Genomic DNA, 22058 nt, shown 5'->3' with positions numbered 1-22058 from the left:
ATATGTGACAATACAATTGGGCAAAAAACAAGATTGATACCGATATCAGTTCACCTCATCGTCTGCTGCATAAAAGCGAGTGTGTAAACAAACCAAAAGACGAGACTGTTGTGTACATTCGCACATATGACACGTGCGGCATGTGCTGCGCGTGACAGTTCAGACTGCATTGCGTGACCTTGGACACCAAATTAAGGTCAATTCTCTACTCTATTCCGCCTCTGACTGAAGTGGAGGTGACATGCATTAAAAGAGGACGTTGCTTCCGATTCTCGTAACCATCACATGGGGATGTGTTGGACTCACACTGACCATCCACTCAACACGTGAAGGTCATTCTGTAGTCTCTGAGGTAAGCTACCTTCTTTGTTTTATGAGACCCGTGAAGATCCGGGGTAGAATAGGTCTTCGGCCACCCATGCTTGCCGTAAAAGGTGACTTTGCTTGTCGTAAAATGCACGTCTTTGTATCTCAGTTGCGTGGGTCGATGCTCATGATATCAATCACTGGATTGTCCTGTCCAGACTCGATTATTTACTGACCGCCGTCATATAGCCGGGATATTGCTGAGTGCGGCGTTAAACAACAAACAACCAACCAAACAAACAAACAAACATTTTTCTTAGGTTACGGTAGTCGCCTCTTACGACAAGCAAGGGTTTCTGAAGACAATTCTAACCCGGGTCCTCACTGGGGTCCAACTACAGAGGCAGTGCTGCAGCCAGCCGGGGGGGGGGGGGGGGGGGATTTTTTTTATATAGTAAACAGTTTTATTTGAATCAAGTTGGGGACAAGTGATACTTGTAAAAATATTTGCCCCCCCCTGTCAAAAAAGGTTAACTACGGCCTTGAGAGGAATCTGTTCAAATGGACTTGTGGGTGACCGAATACTTAGTCCGTATGCGTGAGTGGCATGAGTGGATGAGGCAGCGTCAGATATGTGAAAATTAATTAAATTGCCCTTTGTCCCACAAATTCATTCCGGAATCTGTATTGAAGGAAATCCGGAATAGTTAACTCAATTCCTTTGTACTACACTAACTCTAACTGAAGTAATTTGACCTTAGGTGACTATTTATAATATGTATGAACTGTCTTTACACCAAGTACGACCCGTGTCCGGGGTAGAATAGGTCTTCAGCAACCCATTCTTGCCGTAAGAGGCGACTATGCTTGTCGTAAGAGACAACTAACGGGATCGGGTGGTCAGGCTCGCTGACTTGGTTGAGGCATGTCATCGTATTCCGATTGCGTGGATCGATGCTCATGATGTCAGTCACAGTATTGTCTGGTCCAGACTCGATTATTTACAGACCGTCGTCATATAGCTAGAATTTCGCTGAGTGCGGCGTTAAACAACAAACAAACAAACAAACATCACGTTCAGTATAAGAAAAACGATCATCCGTATTTATACTATAACGATAACGCTATTTTTCAGGGCATTATCATTTGCAGAAGCCCGAGGTTTTCCATTAACTGCCCGACGAAGGAGGGCAGTTGAAAAGACCGAGGGCTTCTGCATATGATAATGCCCTGAAAAATAGCGTTATTGTTATTATAGCTAAAATGGATGGAATTTGTTATCAAATAAAAAGAAACAACAACATCGGTTTTTAAAAATTTTGCAATTAACACGAATGTCACTGACCCAATTTTTACAAACATGGAAACGTCATAGAACAAACCAGATGACGACACTATAATACGTGACGTCATTTTCTCTACCCTATGACGTCACCTAACAACGGGCTTGATAATGGCCCGTCGTCAAGCAATATGAGGGCATTATCAAGTTACAGTGGCCCGCTCATTTCTGATAACGTGCGGGCGGTTTAATGATAATTCTATCCATTTTAGCTATAAATACCATTAAGGATCGACAAGAGTCAGGGTTATATCAAAATTTCATTTATTTAAGGGCGATCGGTTCGCCACTGTTTAAAGCATGCATAACGCAGAATATCAAGGCTCTATTCCCGACATACAATGTGTGCAGCGTAAGACCATACTGACTCGCTCATTAATATAACGGTGGTTATATAGTCAATAACTGGGTCAAAATGTAGCGTTGGCTTCAGGAACGTGTTCGATCAATCATGTCTTCCAAGTATATCCACACGTGTTCAATCAAGCAAAACTAAGCGGTCGACTGGCCGCACTAGTTTCACATGATCTAACTCTGTATCTTGCAGTCACGCTGGAGGCTGAATCAAGCTGTTGATGATGCACATGTGAGTCCTATCCCTTCCGCGTCGACAAACTCCCCAACAGGGCGATCCTTGTATGACTCAAGCTTTTGAAAGCCAGCATTATTCAAGCTCCATACACTGATCAGTGACGGCATATCAGGAAGTCGAATGAAGTTTCTGGTCTGAATCAATTAAAGTCGCCCAGTGTTCCTGAGAAGCTTTTACCATGGCAGGAGTACGGCAGGGTTGTGTGCTGGCCCTTATTGTTTTAAGCTGTGTTACTGGAAAAGGTAAGATTTCCTTTCCACATTAATGTGTGCGTTGATTGATGAATATTCTTAACGTTAAATATGAATGGTGTAGCTTGTTCGTTTCATGGGTAATAATTCTAAAATTGGTTATATTAAAACCTTCTAAAACGCATAGCAATTTGTTTATTGTCAGGTTTTCGGTCTTCAAAGCAAAAAAGTACTTTAAATTATCATAGACATTGACAGATGAATGGGGTTTTTTTCATTTAAATATATTTAATCATTTAAATGTGTGTAATTGCATTAAGAGCTCGGGACGCTAAGGTACGTTTTATGAAAATCCCATCTGTCAAGCGACTTGGCGTTTCATACGTATATTTGACACGTTCATTTTGTACAATTGATGTGACGGAATAATGTGCACTGCGAGTCCTGGGGGCACAAAAAGGTATGGCTTTTTGGTTCATTAAATGTAATCACGTAATTCTGGGAAGAAATACTCTTAGTGTCAGAGATGGACTTTCTTCAGTCCAACAGGGACATCCCTATACCTATCAATAAAAGTCATGGAAATTAAGTGAAGTTGATTTGGAATCAGGTTCTACCTCTCAAACATAAGCGTTACGTGTTCACCGTTACCACCCCGTCCAACACACTGGACGATATGTTCCATCTGGTTTGTGTTGTGTTCCTCAACTATACTGCATCCATTCTACCTTAACACAAGTCATGCCTTGCATTGTTGTGTTATGAGTGAGTGAGTGAGTATGATTTTACGCCGCTTTTAGCAATATTCCAGCAATATCACGGCGGGGGACACCAGAAATGGGCTTCACACATTGTACCCATGTCGGGAATCGAACCCGGGTCTTCGGCGTGACGAGCGAACGCTTTAACCACTGGGCTACCTGACCGCCCCTGTTGTGTTATGACCAGGATGACCAGGATGACAAGGATGATTGGGACGAATGCATGTTTCACTGACATTTATGTTAGTTGTAAATGCTTCTACTTTTATGGGGGCACGGGTGGCCCAGTCGTCTAAGGCGCCGCGATTCGCTGTGCAGAGTTGCGTCCCGTGGACACGCCAGAAACCTATGATTGTGGGTTCGAATCCCGGTTCGCCCTGATTATGTTTCTAGGTTTGTCAGCACCATACCCGTGCTCGTGGGTTTCACCGAAGTGGTAAACGTCTGAGACCTGCATCACTTCGGGCTTTCCTCCCACATTAAGCTGCCACGCCGTGATATAACTGGAATACTGTTAAAAGCGGCGTTAAACACAACTCACTCACCCACTCACTCACTTCTACTTTTATTGTTGTTTGAAATATATACAGGTAGTTCAAACTTTCTTGACCCCGGTTTGACAATCATATCGGCAGGTATATATTTCCTTGTGTGAGTCACATTTTGACTGTAAACATGTGTATGGTGTTTCCTTAGCATATTTGACAACCTACACATATCCTTTATACCGAAAGGGTGTGATTTAAATAAGGGATTACAAACTGCAAAATCTGCAACTCAAACATAATGTTATTTAAATATGGCCAATGACTGACATCAATTCTATACAGTTTATTTATAAGACTTTGACACCGAAAATATTTACTGAGAGTCCCGACTCAAAAAAGTGCAAAGATCTTAAAAGACTCGAAAAAAGACCAAGGTAAAACACCTGCAATGGGATATTACTGATCTGGCTTGTATAGCAGTATATATACAGACGTAGTAGGAATAGCCTTGCTATCGTCGCACCAGCCGCCCGACAAGAGAAATGTTGCGAATGTGTATATATAACATTCATGACTGATCTATGACAGTAATATGTCATTACCATTTACTCCTATATTACATGTTACTGTCAGAACATGGCTATTGGGTAGCCTAGTGGTTAAAGCGTTCGTTCGTCACGCCGAAGGCCCGAGTTCGATTCCCACGTGGGAACGCTGTGTGATTCTCATCTGGTGTCCCCCCGCCGTGATGTTGCTGGAATATTGCTAAAACAGCATAAAGCCGTACTCACCACTGCCGAGAGTACTCACCACTGCGGACTGTACTCACCACTGCCGGAAAGTACTCACCACTGCCGGAGAGTACTCACCACTGCCGGAAAGTACTCACCACTGCGGGAAAGTACTCACCACTGCCGGACAGTACTCACCACTGCGGGAAAGTACTCACCACAGCGGGAAAGTACTCACCACTGCGGGAAAGTACTCACCACTGCCGGAAAGTATTCACCACTGCCGGAAAGTACTCACCACTGCGGGAAAGTACTCACCACTGCCGGAAAGTACTCACCACTGCCGGGAAGTACTCACCACTGCCGGGAAGTACTCACCACAGCCGGGAAGTACTCACCACAGCCGGGAAGTACTCACCACTGCCGGAAAGTACTCACCACTGCCGGGAAGTACTCACCACTACCGGAAAGTACTCACCACTGACGGAAAGTACTCACCACAGCCGGGAAGTACTCACCACAGCCGGGAAGTACTCACCACTGCCGGGAAGTACTCACCACTGCCGGGAAGTACTCACCACTGCCGGAAAGTACTCACCACAGCCGGGAAGTACTCACCACTGCCGGAAAGTACTCACCACTGCGGGAAAGTACTCACCACTGCCGGAAAGTACTCACCACTGCCGGGAAGTACTCACCACTGCCGGAAAGTACTCACCACAGCCGGAAAGTACTCACCACTGCCGGAAAGTCTCGACAGCCGCCCTTTCACAAGGTCTACCCTTCAAATAACATCTCAGATTGGTACTGCGCCATTTCTCTGTTGCCCCGTTCAGAGTTGCTTCCCTTTGCTATCAGAATCCTCTTCTCGTTTGTTCGAATCCCAGATTCGACCCCCATTATAATAGTTGATCTGGCTCTCTTGCTACATAATCCTGAAAAACAAGACAGTGAGGTGAGGTGAATTTGGTTTTAACGTCGCGTCCAAGATTATTGCACTTATATAGTGACGTGCATGCACGTGTGTGTGTGGCTGCTTGTACTAGTCCGGACTGATGCCGATTCATAGTGCTAGCCCACTGAGATATGCCGCAGTTTAACATGAATACCCCACTCAGACACAGTATACGGACTGCGAGCCGACCAGTCCTTGTTTTAGCCCCTTAATGCCGAGCGCCAGACTGGGTAACAACAAGTACCATCTTTTAACGTCTTTGTATGACGCGGCCGGGGATCGAACCCCGGACCTTCCGATCTCCGGGCGGACGCTCTACCACTAGACCACGGAGGGTAAACCAAACTCATATTAGAATCTCTTTGCACACCATTTCCGGTTTTATTTTCTGATGAAAACATCCACATAAAAGTATCACGAAATGGGTTAAGCCTGTAGTTTGTATACAATCGTAATCTGCACTTAAATGCCAATGTGTGTTTGTTTGTTGTTTAACATCGCACTCGGCAATGTTCCAGCTATATGACAACGGTCTGTAAATAAGCAAGTCTGGACCAGACAATCCAGTGACTGACAAGCATGCAGGGGTTGATGAAGAACCAATTCTCACCCTGATCTTCAAGAGGGTTAGATGCCAATGAAGAGTCATGATACTTGTCACAGTTAAATCTGGGGCGGTCGGGTAGCCTAGTGGTTAAAGCGTTCGCTCGTCACGCCGAAGACCCGGGTTCGATTCCCGACATGGGTACAATGTGTGAAGCCCATTTCTGGTGTCCCCCGCCGTGATATTGCTGGAATATTGCTAAAAGCGGCGTAAAACCATACTCACTCACTCACTCACAGTTAAATCTAAGGTGTGATAGTAGGGCGCAGGATGGTGGATCAGAATGTTATGTCACGTCGTTTTTCGAAAAGCGGGAAGTTAGGTTTAATATGATGCGTGCATGTATGGTTTCATTTCCGAATAAAGTAACATCCTTGATTAGATAGCGTGACCTTTTCATATCAGTGCACTCACGTGCTGCAGGAAATAGATCTCCCACGTACGTCTGGATATTCTGAGAACGATCTATTATTCGGAAATGTCGTTTCTCTTTCAATTAGTATACACTGCCGGGCAAACGAAAGTATACACAACAGTTGGATTAGAGTGAGTGAGTTAGTGAGTTAGGTTTAACGCCGCTTTTAACAGTATTCCAGTTATATCGCGGCGTGTCAGCTTAATTTGGGAGGAAAGCCCGAAGTGATGCAGGTCTCAGACGTTTACCACTTCGGTGAAACCCATGATGACAAACCTAGAAACATAATCGGGGCGAACCGGGATTCGAACCCACAATCATAGGTTTCTGGCGGGCCTAAGGGACGCAACTCTGCACAGCGAATCGCGGCGCCCTAGACGACTGGACCACCCGTGCCCCCAGTTGGATTAGAAATACAAATTGAACACGTAATCTGAACAGTCGCGGTGGCCCAGTCGTCTAAGGCGCCGCGATTCGCTGTGCAGAATTGCGTCCCTTGGCACGCCAGAAACCTAGGATTGTGGGTTCGAATCCCGGTTCGCCCCGATTATGTTTCTAGGTTTGTCAGCACCATGCTCGTGGGTTTCACCGAAGTGGTAAAGGTCTGAGACCTGCATCACTTCGGGCTTTCCTCCCACATTAAGCTGACATGCCGCGATATAACTGGAATATTGTTAAAAGCGGCGTTGAACCCAACACACTCACTCACTCCTCTTGTTGAAAATGGAATTACGTTCAGCGTACGTGATCAAACGGCGACCTGAACCTCCTACCACGCTTTAATTAATCATACACACATCCTACAGGTCAGGTGGTGCAAATACCAGGTAGGGGAGGTGAAATTGGGTTTAACGTCGCGTCAAAGATTTTTGCACTCATATTGCACGTGTGAGTGTGTGTGGTTGCTTGTACTGGTCCGGACTGATGCCGATTTATAGTGCTAGCTCACTGAGATACCATGCCGCAGTTTAACATGAATTCGCCACTCAGACACAGTATACTGACTCCGAGCCGACCAGTCCTTGTTTTAGCCCCTTAATGCCGAGCGCCAGACAAGGTAACAACAAGTACCATCTTTTAAAGTCTTTTGGTATGACGCGGCCGGGAATTAAACCCCGGACCTTCCGCTCTCCGGGTGGACGCTCTACCACTAGACCACAGAGGCGGTCCACCCGGTAGGAGATATGTCAAAATGGATCTATCGTGTAATTGAGATGACTGGTGACTCTCCAAAGCCCTGACCGATAAGCTAACACCCATGCTGTCAACACGTGTCTGCATACATGCACTTGTTTGATATAGCACGGGCTTCAATTAATTATGAAGGTCTACCTCGCGAGAAACTTGGATATCAAATAGTGAGTGAGTACGGTTTTACGCCGCTTTTAGCAATATTCCAGCAATATCACGGCGCCGGACACCGAGCTTCACATATTGTACCCATGTCGGGAATCGAACCCGGGTCTTTGGCGTGACGAGCGACCGCTTTAACCGCCAGGCTACCCGACCGCCCCTATGTATAGAGCCTTCAAGGGCGGATCCAGCACACTTCAAAGGGAGGAGTCCAAAATATCAAAATCCTTTCTCCGATAATTTTACTGCCTACAATATTTGGTGAAAGTGGAATATACTATACTACCGGGCAAAAGAAAGTTTTCACTTTAAAAATAGTTGTATTAAAAGCAAAAAGGCTGGTACAGGTTTGAACCCCCGCAGAAAACATTCGCCCAAATGCAACATGACCACAACCACAACGCAGATTTTCGAACGCAGCTTTCCGAATCATGAAAACGCGCAAAACGTGATTTTGATACATTGGTCCAAATCCACGTGCGAGATTGTGGCATAAATACCGACGTTGGACAGAGCAGTCATTCAGTAAGCGAAAAACCACCAATAAAGTGCCCAGACTTACACAAGCGCAACGAGACAGAGCGATCGGTATGGCCAAAATGGGGGCTACTCAACGTCAGATAGCCAGAACCATCAACTGCTCCCAGACCACCATCAGCAAGTTGATAATCCGCTACCAACAGACAGGACAGACTCAAGACCGGCCAAGATCGGGAAGACCGAGAGTGACAACACAGGACGAAGACCGCTACATCAGGCAGATTCACCTCCGAAACAGATGTGTGACGTCGACAACAGCACTTTGGCATGCCATCAGCAGACGAACAGTCCTTCGACGACTTCGAACGGCTGGTATACGAGCCTACCGACCTTACCGGGGAATGGCCTTGACCCGTCTACACCGTCAACGCAGACTGCAATGGGCACGAACTGTACGTCGGTGGCAGCGACGTGACTGGGCGAGAGTGCTCTTTACAGATGAAAGCCTGTTCTGTCTGTTCAGGAACGATGGCAGAGTTCGAGTTTTTCGACGAAGGGGAGAGCGACTGGCGCCAAACTGCATTAGAGAAGTTCACCCGTTTGGAGGTGGAGGGGTCATGGTATTGGGTGGCATTTGTTGCCAGATTACAACACGGCTGGTTATCATCCGAGGAAACCTGAATGCTCAGCGATACAGGGATGAAGTGTTGAGACCTGTTGTGGTGCCCTTTATTCAACATCAGCAAAGAGGATTAATTTTGCAACAAGACAACGCAAGGCCTCACACCGCCCGAGTTGTTCAAGACTACCTGAACAACGTTAACGTCAACGTATTGCCCTGGCCACCTTGTTCTCCAGACATGAATCCCATTGAACATCTCTGGGATCATCTTGATCGTCAGCTGAGACAACATGTACCGCCTCCAGCGAACCGACAGGAACTTGAACAGACTCTATTGAACTTCTGAAACAGGATTCCTGTTGACGTTATCCGCCGACTGACGACGTCAATGAGGAGGCGTGTGTTGGCGTGCATGGATGCCCTGGGTGGTCACACTCGCTATTGATGACGTGTTACCTGACTACCGTGTCATTAATGGACTCTTCATGCACTTTTTCAATTAACTCTGATTTGTATAATGTTTAATTTGGACCCCTTGACTCTTTCTTTGTGTATTGCGGAGAATGCAATGTCGGCATTACAATGCATTTTCATTCTAATTCATGGAAAATGATTTCTGTTTATAAATTAATCATCATAAATCTCACATATGCCTTTGTTTTTGGTGTTTGGTCAAGTGAAGTCGGTGAAAACTTCCTTTATGCCCGGTAGTTTATTTAATACTATTCACCGAATGCCAAAAGCAGGTTTCATTTAATGACTGATTGATGACTTATCAATCACACTAACGTCGAGACGTTTGATCCTCCACAGACTACTGTAACACAACCTCTTCCCTGCTACCTTGGGCGTTCACGGTGAGCGTTAGCGTCCCATCAATAACTGTCAGGTCGTCCCCACACGGGGCGGCCATATTGGCATGTTTGATTTCGTCTTCGGGCAACTGCTGTGCGTCAGACACCCACGAGCCTCCGTTCGCTTCAGTCACGTGGTAGTGACATCTCAGTTTTCACCCGTAGATATATATATATATATATACAAATGAACTCTTAGCATTAGGGGGCCGTATGGTAGGTAGCCTAGTGGTTAAAGCGTTCGCTCGTCACGCCGCAGACGTGATTCAATTCCCCACATGGGGACAATGTGTGAAGCCCATTTTTGATGTCCCCCGTCGTGATAGTGCAGGATATTGCTAAAAGCGGCGTAAAACTATACTCAGTCACTTAGGTGGTCAGACAGGATATTCCGGACTGTGGCAACAACAACAATCAGTAATGAACGAGTATTTGATCGAAATACGTTCCCTATCACAAAGCTTGACCACCCGATCTAGTTTAACCCATCACACGCCATACAATACAGTGCTTGGGGCCTGATCTTCTCCTGGCCCCAAAGTGGTCACTTTCCTCACTCGATAGTTCAAGATCTCACTGTATGGAGTTTTCATCTAACTTTGACTGTACCTTTTTGTTTGTTTGTTGTTTAACGCCACACCCAGCAATATTCCAGCTATATGACGGTCGCTTGCACCTGGTGAGCTACAATGACTTACAGCTATTTTCTAACATCTGCTGTGAGTGAGTGAGTATGGTTTTACGCCACTTTTAGCAATATTCCAGCAATATCACGGCGGGGGACACCAGAAAAGGGCTTCACACATTGTACCCATGTGGGGAATCGAACCCGGGTCTTCGGCGTGACGACCAAACGCTTAAACCACTAGGCTATCCGACCGCCCCTCAATATCACTGTGTATGTTCCTAGTATTACATACTGGTTTATACTGAACAGATCCGTGAAGATTCCGGGTAGAATAGGTCTTCAGCAACCCATGCTTGCCATAAGAGGCGACAAACGGGATCGGGTGGCCAGGATCGCTGACATGGTTGATGCATGTCATCGTATCCCAATTGCGTGGATCGATGCTCATGATGTCAATCACTGGATTGTCTGGTCCAGACTAGATTATTTACAGGCTGCTGGAATATTGCTGATAGTGGTGTTAATCAACAAACAAACATACTGAACATCCACGTTGATGTCCGACGACACATATCCACGTATTTTGAAACATGATTTCATTTACATTATTATCAAATACTGGTATCTTAAATATGCTTTAGAGGTTTTTAATCAAATAAACCCAGATTTCTTTATTTTGGGGATAACGTATTTGGGGGCCACGTCGAAACAATAAAAAATGTAATTTCACATGTTTTATTTCCTCTGAATGTGGTCAGGAAAAAGTGAGGACAGGATGAAAAGGGAAAGGAACAAATATAGAGTTGCCTCCCTTACGTCATAGACACGGATCGTTATACCTACAATGGCGGGAGTATATAGTTATACCAAGGAATTCTGTCCATCCGAGGAATTTTTGTGTGCAACTCTATAATTTGAAAACTACTTCAACTATAATTTGAAAACTACATAGATTCCTTTCAAAGTTGGTGAACACTTCTATACCAATAGGGGAAGTGCAGTGCAAAGTTTGATTTTAATATTTGGAATTTCTTAAAAAGATCAGGTATTTTTCATTTGCTCAGAATAGTTTACTCAAACATTTTTGCGATCTATAACTTGAAAACTACTGCATGTAGTCTTTTCAAATTTAGCGAACAGTTTCCATACTTATAGAAAAGGTGCAGTGCAAAGTGTGGATTTTCTGAGAAAATATGATTTGTTTCATGTTTTGAACTTCTTTTTTACTTCAACATTTGTTTGAGGTATAACTTGTAGAGTACTTAATGGATTCTTTTCAAATGGGAGTAGGGCGGTCGGGTAGCCGAGTGGTTAAAGTGTTCGCTCGTCACGCCGAAGACCCGGGTTCGATTCCCGACATGAGTACAATGTGTGAAGCCCATTTCTGGTGTCCCCCGCCGTGATATTGCTGGAATATTGCTAAAAGCGGCGTAAAACAATACTCACTCACCCACACACTCACTCACTGAAATGGGAGCACAGTTTCCATACCCATATCAGAGGTACAGTACAAAGTTTGGTTTCGATAAGTGGATTTTCATATTGCCCTTTTCATGGTATGAACTTAAAAATGTGTTGGAGTTGAAATTTGGGGTATAATGGGGCATGCTCACTTCTTGCCGTGCTTCAATATGTTTTAATTATTGTACTTGCAATAATTCATTGCTTTTATATTGATAGCGACGGTAAATGAGTGAGTTGGTGCTTTTAACATTTTACTTATTTTCGGTCGGCGGAATAATAACCCCACGGCTTTGTGTGTTTATTATTTTTCACATGTAAGTTTTTGTATTCGGCGGATTCATAATAGACCATGCAAGTCAAAAAAAAATATCTGGCCTTATTTTGTCTTATTCGATTTTTGTTTCGTGTTTGGATTACGAACGGAAGAAGTCCTAGTTCTAAGCTTGTACCCGACGGAATTCCGGGTTAGTCTGGGGCGGTCGGGTAGCCTAGTGGTTAAAGCGTTCGCTCATCACGCCGAAGACCCGGGTTCGATTCCCGACATGGGTACAATGTGTGAAGCCCATTTCTGGTGTCCCCCGCCATGATATTGCTGAAATATTGCTAAAAGCGGCGTAAAACCACACTCACTCACTCTGGGTTAGACTTGATCCCGTGCAAGTTCTGCTCGTCGTACAAGGCGACTAAGTGGATCTGGTGGTCAGGCTCGGTGACTTGGTTGATAGTGTGTTATCACACTCTGACGGTGTGGGTTGCTGCTCATGATGTCAATCATTGGTTTGTCTGGTCCAGGCTCGATTATTTACAGGCCGCCGTCCTATCGGTGTAATATTGTGGATAGTGGCGCAAACAGAATGAAATTCACAAAAAACAACTTATTGTACGACCCTAAGGTTATTGAGGAGCATTATGTTAGATATGTGAACTGTCTGAGTGTGTGTGCTTGTGACCCAGGCTAGCCTCCTTGGTGAAGTGGATAGAGCCTCTGGCCGGTCAGGTTTCAAGCACAAACCGCGTCCTCCCATGCGTTGAAAGATGTTACTTACTTCTGTTCTGCCCGGTATTTAAGAGGATAATGCAACCTTTTGGACGATGAATATGCATGAATGTCTCTAAAATATGGCTAAAAATGCCTGTGATCCATGGTAAACTGCGGCGTGATATCTCAGCGGATTAGCAATATAAACCGGCATTTAGTCCGTGCGCGCGCACGCACGCGCACACACGTTGCTATATACGTCACTTCTCAACTCATTGTCTGGTAGTAACAATAAAATGTCACACACGCAATTATTTAATTTTAAAATTCACTTTTTCAGGTAAAGGATTGGACGTTTTCGTCCCACATTTGATCGAGGTCTTCAGCGGTCAAAGCGTCACATTTGACGTGATTTACACGCCCTACACGACAAGCGACGACGTCACAATCAACGTCACGAAGCAAACAGAGGAGCTGGCCGTCATTAAAGTTGGTAATGGCTCGATGGCCCAGATCCAACGTTTTGGGAACTGGTCCAGACGCGTGAAACTGCAACAACTGGAGGAAAAGTTCTTCGTGACCTTGCAGACAGCTGCTGTTGGAGATGACGGGGATTATGTCGTCACTGTCAAGGTCAACAATGCCCTCAAAGAGAAGCGCATGCATATAGGCGTTCTCGGTACGTGTTGAATTAAATTACAAATTCGTTCAGTGTTCACATACATAGTGGGGATTTAGAGTATATACTACTCAATCTTTGATACGGATAATCAGATATGTCATTCTATTTCAAACCAGTAAACTACGGTTATAACGAACTCAAAGAGACCACTTATTTTAGTTCGTTATAACCGTAGTTCGTTATAAGCATATATACAGCATATAAACAGCAAATGGACGGGGTCGAAACATATTTCGTTATATCCGTCAGTTCGTTATAACCGTGTTCGTTATAAACGTAGTTTACTGTATACACTATATCATGGAAAGATAAAAAAAAAATCCCTTTCAAAAGTGGAGTAGTGTATCACATTCATGAACTACTGGGGCGCCGCAATGCAGTATGCAGAGTTGCGCCCCTTTCGCGAGCAAGGATCCAAGTACCGTGTGGTTTGTCAGAAGCATACTCGTGCTCGTGGATTTTACCGAGGTCGTGTGATCATAGGTTTCTGGCACACCCAAGGGACGCAGCTGTACACAGCGATGGAGAGCGGAAGGTCCGCGGTTCGAACCCAGGCCGCGTTTTACAAAGAGATGTTATAATATGCTACATATTGTTACCCTGCCTGGTACGTTAAAGGGTCAAAACAAGAACTGGTCGGTATACTGTGTCTGAGAAAGGTATCCATGTTAAACTGTGACTTGGTTTCTCAGTGGGATAGTACGATAAAACCGGACTAGTACAAGCAGCCACACAAATGCACACGCATAAGTCGGCATGTGGCTATAGAAGTGCAATTATCTTCAACGCGACGTTAAACCCAATTCACATCACATTCACATTCACCTAGTACTTTCATAAGATGAGTGAGTGGTTTTAGCAATATTTCACAATATCACGGCGGGGGACACCAGAAATGGGCTTCACACATATAACCCATATAGGGAATCGAACCCGGGTCTTCGGCATGACGAGCTGACGCTTGAACCACTAGGCTACCCTACCACCCCTTAATATAAGATGAACGTAGTAGTGAGTGAGTGAGTGAGTGAGTGAGTGAGTCGCATCTGCAGTATCTCGCCCATAAAGCGACAAGTTGTATATGATTAAAATCATGTTCAGCAAAAAGGTACAGTATCAGCGGATTTAACACTGGCTGTAGTCGAAGTAGTTCACCTACGGGTGTAGTAGCCGTTGTGGTAACAGGGGCAGTAGTAGTAGATGATGTAGTGGCAGTCGAAGAAATTCACTTCAGATCGCTGTTTTTGTAGCAGCGGCAGTAGTAGCGTTTTGAAGTAATAGTAATTCGTGTTTAGTCTTAGTAGACGCTGCGTTCACCCCAATTATGTTTCTAGGTTTGTCAGCACCATACCCGTGCTCGTGGGTTTCACCGAAGTGGTAAACGTCTGAGACCTGCATCACTTCGGGCTTTCCTCCCACATTAAGCTGACGCGCCGTGATATAACTGGAAAACTGTTAAAAGCGGCGTTAAACCCAACTCACTCACTCGCTCACAAGTAGACGCTGCTGATTGCAAAACATTTCACTAAATCGGTTTTAGACGTACCGTGAATTATAAACGTTCTCTGCCCTCTGATTCCGGCTTAGAATGGGTCCCCGGCATCCCATGCTGGTCATACAAGGTGCAATAAGGCATCGGGTGTTCAGGTGACGTGGTTGACGTGGTTGACGTGCATGTCACCGTACCCCGACCGCGTGGATCGTTGCTCATAATATCAATCACTTTTTCAGAGAACCCCGATAATGTCAACATCGAGATCGTGAATGGCAACCCAGGGCCCTTCCCAGAGAAAACACCAGTGCAATTCATGTGTAGCGGGGTCGGAGGAAGGCCGTTAGGGGAGATAACTCTCGCAAGAAAAACTTTAGGCGATGTGACTTATGTCCCCTTGATGGCTGATCTCTTGAACAAGACTGTAGATGGACGAGAATTTAACTACACGTTTGAACGGATTGTGGATCAACAGGATAACGGTTCCATGTACGTGTGCCAAATACACAAAGGGCCGTTCTTCCTGAAAACTGGACCCCTAAAGCAGAGTTCTCCCGTGGAATTATCCGTAGAATGTGAGTACCTTTTGTTGTTTTGTGTTATTTTTTTCACACCAGTATTTAATGGAGGTCTGGAATGATACTAGGCTCACAGAAGTAAGAAGATATGTCAACGTGCAACGAATATAACAAGAATATATAAGATTAGTATCGAAGATGCCTGATGACCAAAACATTTCTTCAAATGACAGGGATTTCTCTACACCGGATAAGAAACATGCAATTAATGCCAGTAGTTCAAACTACTGAATTTATTACTAACATAATTGTTTCGAAGAAGTGACTTTTATTTCACTGATAACGGCCCCGCCCCAAAATGGAGGAAGCTTTAATTCCGTTTTAACATATGTCAACATAGGCATTTCATAAAAATATTTCCCAATAGGACACAAAAGGACACTCTGTTTTGGTTCCTGGTGAAATACCAGACAAGGGTCTTGTTTCCTGAGCACAACACATTGTTTCCTTGTCTTCTTTCAATTTGGTAAATGAACTTTCTAAAAATAGGTACCTTACACGGAAAAATTATTTTCGATGCAAATGATATCCCGAAAAGTGAGTAATGTTTGCACAGTGTATATTTTTCCTGATAATGACCGTATCAAAGCATTAACAACATATATCTGAACACAATGAGAGAAACACTTCTTGGTACGGCAATAGATGGTCACTTGGTTACCGTACGTACTCTAATATCCTGGCGCTAATTTCTATTTTATTTAGATTGGTTGGTTGGTTGGTTGGTTTGATGTTTTACGCCGCACTAAGCAATATTCAGCCATGCGATTGGATAGATGAAATGCATCAACTAAGTCAGCGAGCTTGACCACCCGATCCCGTTATTCGCCTTTTACGACAAGCATGTGTTGCTGAAGACCTATTCTACCCCGGATCTTCATGTCACAAATCAATCTTATGAAATCAGTTTTTAAACTCCGATGCTATACCGGTCTGTGTCAAGAGCTGAGGACACCTCCATAGAAGGTCGCGTCCGATGAACCTGGGCGACCTTTGACCCTCAATCAAAATGAAGGATGATTTTTTTAGCCAATCAGATGTCAGCTTTGTAAAAAGACTTGGCTTCATGTCTTTCCCACCTTTTTTCGGAAATTTGATATTTACAAAAACACGGAGGAGGTGGATACGATGGCGCTCAGAAACGACAAAGTCCATAAAGTATCCACAACAATATAACGTGGAAAGGTCGTGTAAGCTCGTTTTCGAGATACAGATATCAGAAATGCTAGACTCAATTCTTCTCTCACTCGTATCGGAAATTTAGAAGCATCGACGCTGATTGGCTGATAAGGAACTGACGCGACCACTTATGGAGATCGGGGGCATGGGTGGCCCAGTCGGCTAAGGCGCCGCGATTCGCTGTGCAGAGTTGCGTCCCTTGGGAACACCAGAAACCTATGATTGTGGGTTCGAATCCCGGTTCGCCCCGATTATGTTTCTAGGTTTGTCAGTACCATACCCGTGCTCGTGGGTTTCACCGAAGTAGTTAACGTCTGAGACCTGCATCACTTCAGGCTTTCCTCCCACATTAAGCTGACACGCCGTGATATAACTGGAATACTGTTAAAAGCGGCGTTTACCCAACTCACTCACACACTCGCTCACTTATGGAGATCACAGATCCTGACGCAGCAAAACGGTGTCGTATCAGAGTAAAAGATCTGATTTTAATGGGATTGGGCCCAGTCCTGATTCAATTTTGAATGTGACGAGAGGGGCCGGTTCAGCTCCCGGGCAAGTTGACTTCGATCTTAATTCCGTTACTTACCCAAAGTCTGCCCTGGAGTAATATTATTACGTGATTTCACTGTAAACCGTGTTCCGCCAGATACAGCTCCTACAGCAATGTATACCACCAATTCGTGCAACAGTCGTTTCCAATATGGAGTCATGCCAGTGTTGGCCCAGCCGAGGAGCCAATCTCATTAAAATCAGATCTTAGTTCTCGCTACCGCTAAACAAAGATCTGAGGACATCCCATTGCGGGTCACGTCAGAGCGACCATTCATCCAACCAATCAGACCGTCGCTTACCAGATCCGGAATGTATTTTCTAATCATGCAACCTCGAAATATTTAACAGAGGGTATTCCGAACGACAGTTCGGGTTTTATGATTATATTCATACAGTCTAGGTCATCTATAAGTCATTTCAGAATAATGTTTTGGTCAGTTTTAACTTTTGTAATCGAGAATACGTCAAAATATGTTTCGAAGCGTAGTCGCCAGTTTGAAACTAGTGCCGTAAAGCTCGAGAAAGATGCCTTCTGATTGGCTAATGTCGATTTCTTGTCAGTCATTTCATTGGTCGGTCAATGTTCGCGAAAGGTCGTTCTGACGTGACCCGTAATGGGATGTCCTTAGATCTTTGTTTAGCGGTAGCGAAAACTAAGATCTGATTTAACTGAGATTGGCCGAGTAGCTAGACGATTTAAGTCAGTAAACGGTATGGTATTTGAACGATGTTTGGCAAAATCATCACTCGTAGCTGACTCGGCCCATACTAGGGGCCGGCGCGCTTATTTCAGAACGTAATGCCTACCCCTGAGGGCATACGGTATTTTGAACTAGCGCAGAGATGACGCGCAACCATAACACAGTTTGAGCTAATATTTGTATCGTCGGAGTTACCTCCCCTGTGTTATTACAGACCGCGAACGGTTGCGGATGTGAAAGTCTGTTTCCGATCAGTCAGAGATATGCTAATGTATGTTCCGACTGTGTAGAAGCTGTCGACACGAGATGGTTGTTCTGTACAGGTTATCTCTAGGTTGTCCCAGTGTATTGTGCTTGACACATGAAGTAATCTCCTTGGACTTCTGGGTTACAATAGGTCACAGTATATAATGCTTGACATGTGTAGGAAACCCCGGTTAGAATAGGGCCCAGTGATAGGGTTGGTTGACTAGTTGGTTGACTAGGGCTGGTTGGTTGACTGGCTGGTTGACTAGGGATGGCTGGTTGACTAGGGCTGGTTGGTTGACTAGGGCTGGCTGGTTGACTAGGGATGGCTGGTTGACAAGGGCTGGCTGGTTGACTAGGGATGGTCGGTTGACAAGGGCTGGTTGACTAGGACTGGCTAGTTGACTAGGGATGGCTGGTTGACAAGGGCTGGCTGGTTGACTAGGGATGGTCGGTTGACAAGGGCTGGTTGACTAGGACTGGCTAGTTGACTAGGGATGGCTGGTTGACTAGGGCTGGTTGGTTGACTAGGGCTGGCTGGTTGACTAGGGATGGCTGGTTGACAAGGGCTGGCTGGTTGACTAGGGATGGTCGGTTGACAAGGGCTGGTTGACTAGGACTGGCTAGTTGACTAGGGATGGCTGGTTGACTAGGGCTGGTTGGTTGACTAGGGCTGGCTGGTTGACTAGGGATGGCTGGTTGACTAGGACTGGCTGGTTGACTAGGGCTGGTTGGTTGACTAGGGATGGCTGGTTGACTAGGACTGGCTGGTTGACTAGGACTGGTTGGTTGACTAGGGCTGGCTGGTTGACTAGGGCTGGCTGGTTGACTAGGGATGGCTGGTTGACTAGGGATGGCTGGTTGACTAGGACTGGCTGGTTGACTAGGGCTGGCTGGTTGACTAGGGATGGTCGGTTGACAAGGGCTGGTTGACTAGGACTGGCTAGTTGACTAGGGATGGCTGGTTGACTAGGGATGGCTGGTTGGTTGACTAGGGCTGGCTGGTTGACTAGGGATGGCTGGTTGACTAGGACTGGCTGGTTGACTAGGACTGGCTAGTTGACTAGGGATGGCTGGTTGACTAGGGCTGGTTGGTTGACTAGGGCTGGCTGGTTGACTAGGGATGGCTGGTTGACAAGGGCTGGCTGGTTGACTAGGGATGGTCGGTTGACAAGGGCTGGTTGACTAGGACTGGCTAGTTGACTAGGGATGGCTGGTTGACTAGGGCTGGTTGGTTGACTAGGGCTGGCTGGTTGACTAGGGATGGCTGGTTGACTAGGACTGGCTGGTTGACTAGGACTGGCTAGTTGACTAGGGATGGCTGGTTGACTAGGGCTGGTTGGTTGACTAGGGCTGGCTGGTTGACTAGGGATGGCTGGTTGACAAGGGCTGGCTGGTTGACTAGGGATGGTCGGTTGACAAGGGCTGGTTGACTAGGACTGGCTAGTTGACTAGGGATGGCTGGTTGACTAGGGCTGGTTGGTTGACTAGGGCTGGCTGGTTGACTAGGGATGGCTGGTTGACTAGGACTGGCTGGTTGACTAGGGCTGGTTGGTTGACTAGGGATGGCTGGTTGACTAGGACTGGCTGGTTGACTAGGACTGGTTGGTTGACTAGGACTGGTTGGTTGACTAGGGATGGCTGGTTGACTAGGACTGGCTGGTTGACTAGGACTGGTTGGTTGACTAGGACTGGCTGGTTGACTAGGGCTGGCTGGTTGACTAGGGCTGGCTGGTTGACTAGGGATGGCTGGTTGACTAGGACTGGCTGGTTGACTAGGGCTGGCTGGTTGACTAGGGATGGTCGGTTGACAAGGGCTGGTTGACTAGGACTGGCTAGTTGACTAGGACTGGCTAGTTGACTAGGGATGGCTGGTTGACTAGGACTGGTTGGTTTCAATAGGGATGGCTAGTTGACTAGGGCTGGCTGGTTGACTAGGGCTTGATGGTTGACTAGGGATGGCTGGTTGACGAGGGCTGGATGGTTGGCTGGGACTGGTTGGTTGACAAGGGATGGCTAGTTGACTAGGGCTGGCTGGTTGACTAGGGCTTGATGGTTGACTAGGGATGGCTGGTTGACGAGGGCTGGATGGTTGGCTGGGACTGGTTGGTTGACTAGGCATGGCTGGTTGACAAGGGCTGGATGGTTGACTAGGACTGGTTGGTTGACTAGGGATTGCTGGTTGACAAGGGCTGGATGGTTGACTAGGACTGGTTGGTTGACTAGGGATTGCTGGTTGACTAGGGCTGGATGGTTGACTAGGACTGGTTGGTTGACTAGGGATGGCTGGTTGACTAGGGCTGGCTGGTTGACTAGGACTGGTTGGTTGACTAGGGATGGCTGGTTGACTAGGACTGGTTGGTTGACTAGGAATGGCTGGTTGACTAGGGGTGGCTGGTTGACAAGGGCTGGCTGGTTGACTAAGGCTGGCTGGTTGACAAGGGCTGAAGGACTGGTTGGTTGACTAGGGGTGGCTGGTTGACAAGGGCTGGCTGGTTGACTACGGCTGGCTGGTTGACAAGGGCTGAAGGACTGGTTGGTTGACTAGGGGTGGCTGGTTGACAAGGGCTGGCTGGTTGACTAGGGTTGGCGGGTTGACTAGGGTTGGCGGGTTAACTAGGGTTGGCGGGTTGACGAGGGCTGGCGGGTTGACTAAGGATGGCTGGTTGACAAGGGCTGGCTGGTTGACTAGGGTTGGCGGGTTGACGAGGGCTGGCGGGTTGACTAAGGATGGCTGGCGGGTTGACTAAGGATGGCTGGTTGACAAGGGCTGGCTGGTTGACTAGGGTTGGCGGGTTGGCGGGTTGACTAGGGTTGGCGGGTTGACTAGGGTTGGCGGGTTGACTAGGGCTGAAGGGCTGGCTGGTTGACTAGGGTTGGCGGGTTGACTAGGGCTTGACATGTACGGAAGGGGACCTAGTGGGGTGAGGTCAGTCCTTGACACAGCTTTGTTGGGACTGAGTTAAATGGGTATTGGTTGGCCATTCACTAACTCAGTGTTCCTCTAAGGGACATTATGGGCGGTTTTAGACTAGTACAGAACATGTTGCATGTGCCTCCGCGTAACTAGTTCCACTGACCAGATAAAGGCTTGTAATACAAATACAATGCGGGTGAGTATAAAACATGGATTGGGGACTATGTGAAAAGAATAACAAAACAGAAACAAAAAATTCACTCCTTTAACGGGGAGAAAGCAAATGTCTAGATTAGAATGCGGTTGGTGTAAAGAGGCTAGTCCTATGAATCGTTCATAAAATATGTATTGAAACTATCAACTTCAGCCAACCCCTATTATTATTATCTCGCGAAAATCTCACGAAAATCATGAAGGCGCCGCTTATCTATTCAAGAGCCTTGATCGTCCTTGTAGCTCGAGAGCCTTGATCTTGATCTCACGCTACGGACATTGAGGCGCGCTGCACGCTGTGATCCGGACTGAACCGGAAGAAACTCAGATTGAAGGGTAGGCCTCGTCATGGCAAACTAAAACAATGCGGTCATCAAACAATAGGTGTGTTGTGGACAGTGGGCAACTATAAAAAAAATTAATATGCAATCACCAACAAAAATGTAAACATTAAATAAAAAATAAATGTATTTTTAAAAAAAAAATGATGAATAAAAATAATAAATACCTTAACCTGTAAAATCAGGAGAAAGTATGAATCAGTGATTAAAAAGTATATTATATTTATCTATTTCAATAACTAACAAACAGGAAGCAATTTCTGTAGAAAATATTAATTGTTGTCCGATTAATCGATCCTCAGTCGTAACATCGATTTATTTAGTCAAGTGTACATCACACAACGAGCCGTGAAGATCCGGGGTAGAATAGGCCTTAAGCAACTAACGCA

General features: G+C 45.8%; 2 protein-coding genes across 2 annotated transcripts; one reads left to right on the top strand and one right to left on the bottom strand.

Moving 5' to 3' along the window:
* The first annotated feature begins 233 nt into the window (after window positions 1–233).
* LOC125381597 lies at window positions 234–15579 on the top strand. The gene is made up of 4 exons (XM_048398663.1): window positions 234–352; window positions 2196–2482; window positions 13106–13444; window positions 15179–15579. Exons 2-4 carry the CDS (start codon window positions 2419–2421, stop codon window positions 15577–15579), a joined length of 804 nt encoding a protein of 267 aa, XP_048254620.1. The 5' UTR covers window positions 234–352; window positions 2196–2418.
* Window positions 15580–18681: 3102 nt separating this feature from the next.
* On the bottom strand, window positions 18682–21678 carry LOC125381596 (sporozoite surface protein 2-like). Its single transcript, XM_048398662.1, has 5 exons — window positions 21598–21678; window positions 20816–21068; window positions 20079–20628; window positions 19503–19991; window positions 18682–19099 (listed from the first exon to the last, which is right to left on the bottom strand). The coding sequence occupies exons 1-5, from the start codon at window positions 21676–21678 to the stop codon at window positions 18682–18684; spliced, it is 1791 nt and encodes a 596-aa protein (XP_048254619.1).
* Between the last annotated feature and the right edge of the window lie 380 nt (window positions 21679–22058).

Source organism: Haliotis rufescens, unplaced genomic scaffold (assembly GCF_023055435.1).
Source record: "Haliotis rufescens isolate VD_foot unplaced genomic scaffold, xgHalRufe1.0.p SCAF_18, whole genome shotgun sequence".
NCBI lineage: Eukaryota > Metazoa > Mollusca > Gastropoda > Lepetellida > Haliotidae > Haliotis > Haliotis rufescens.
Note: the sequence above shows the minus strand (reverse complement) of the source record. Positions and strands in the feature narration are given on the sequence as shown.

Coding starts and splice junctions, on each gene's coding strand:
- LOC125381597 (XM_048398663.1), top strand. CDS start 2,419: ATGGCAGGAGTACGGCAGGGTTGTGTGCTGGCCCTTATTGTTTTAAGC. Junction 2,483..13,105: donor AAGCTGTGTTACTGGAAAAG/GTAAGATTTCCT, acceptor TCACTTTTTCAG/GTAAAGGATTGGACGTTTTC. Junction 13,445..15,178: donor CATGCATATAGGCGTTCTCG/GTACGTGTTGAA, acceptor TCACTTTTTCAG/AGAACCCCGATAATGTCAAC.
- LOC125381596 (XM_048398662.1), bottom strand. CDS start 21,678: ATGACGAGGCCTACCCTTCAATCTGAGTTTCTTCCGGTTCAGTCCGGA. Junction 20,629..20,815: donor TCGTCAACCCGCCAACCCTA/GTTAACCCGCCA, acceptor CTTGTCAACCAG/CCAGCCTTAGTCAACCAGCC. Junction 19,100..19,502: donor CAGCCATCCCTAGTCAACTA/GCCAGTCCTAGT, acceptor GACCATCCCTAG/TCAACCAGCCAGCCCTAGTC.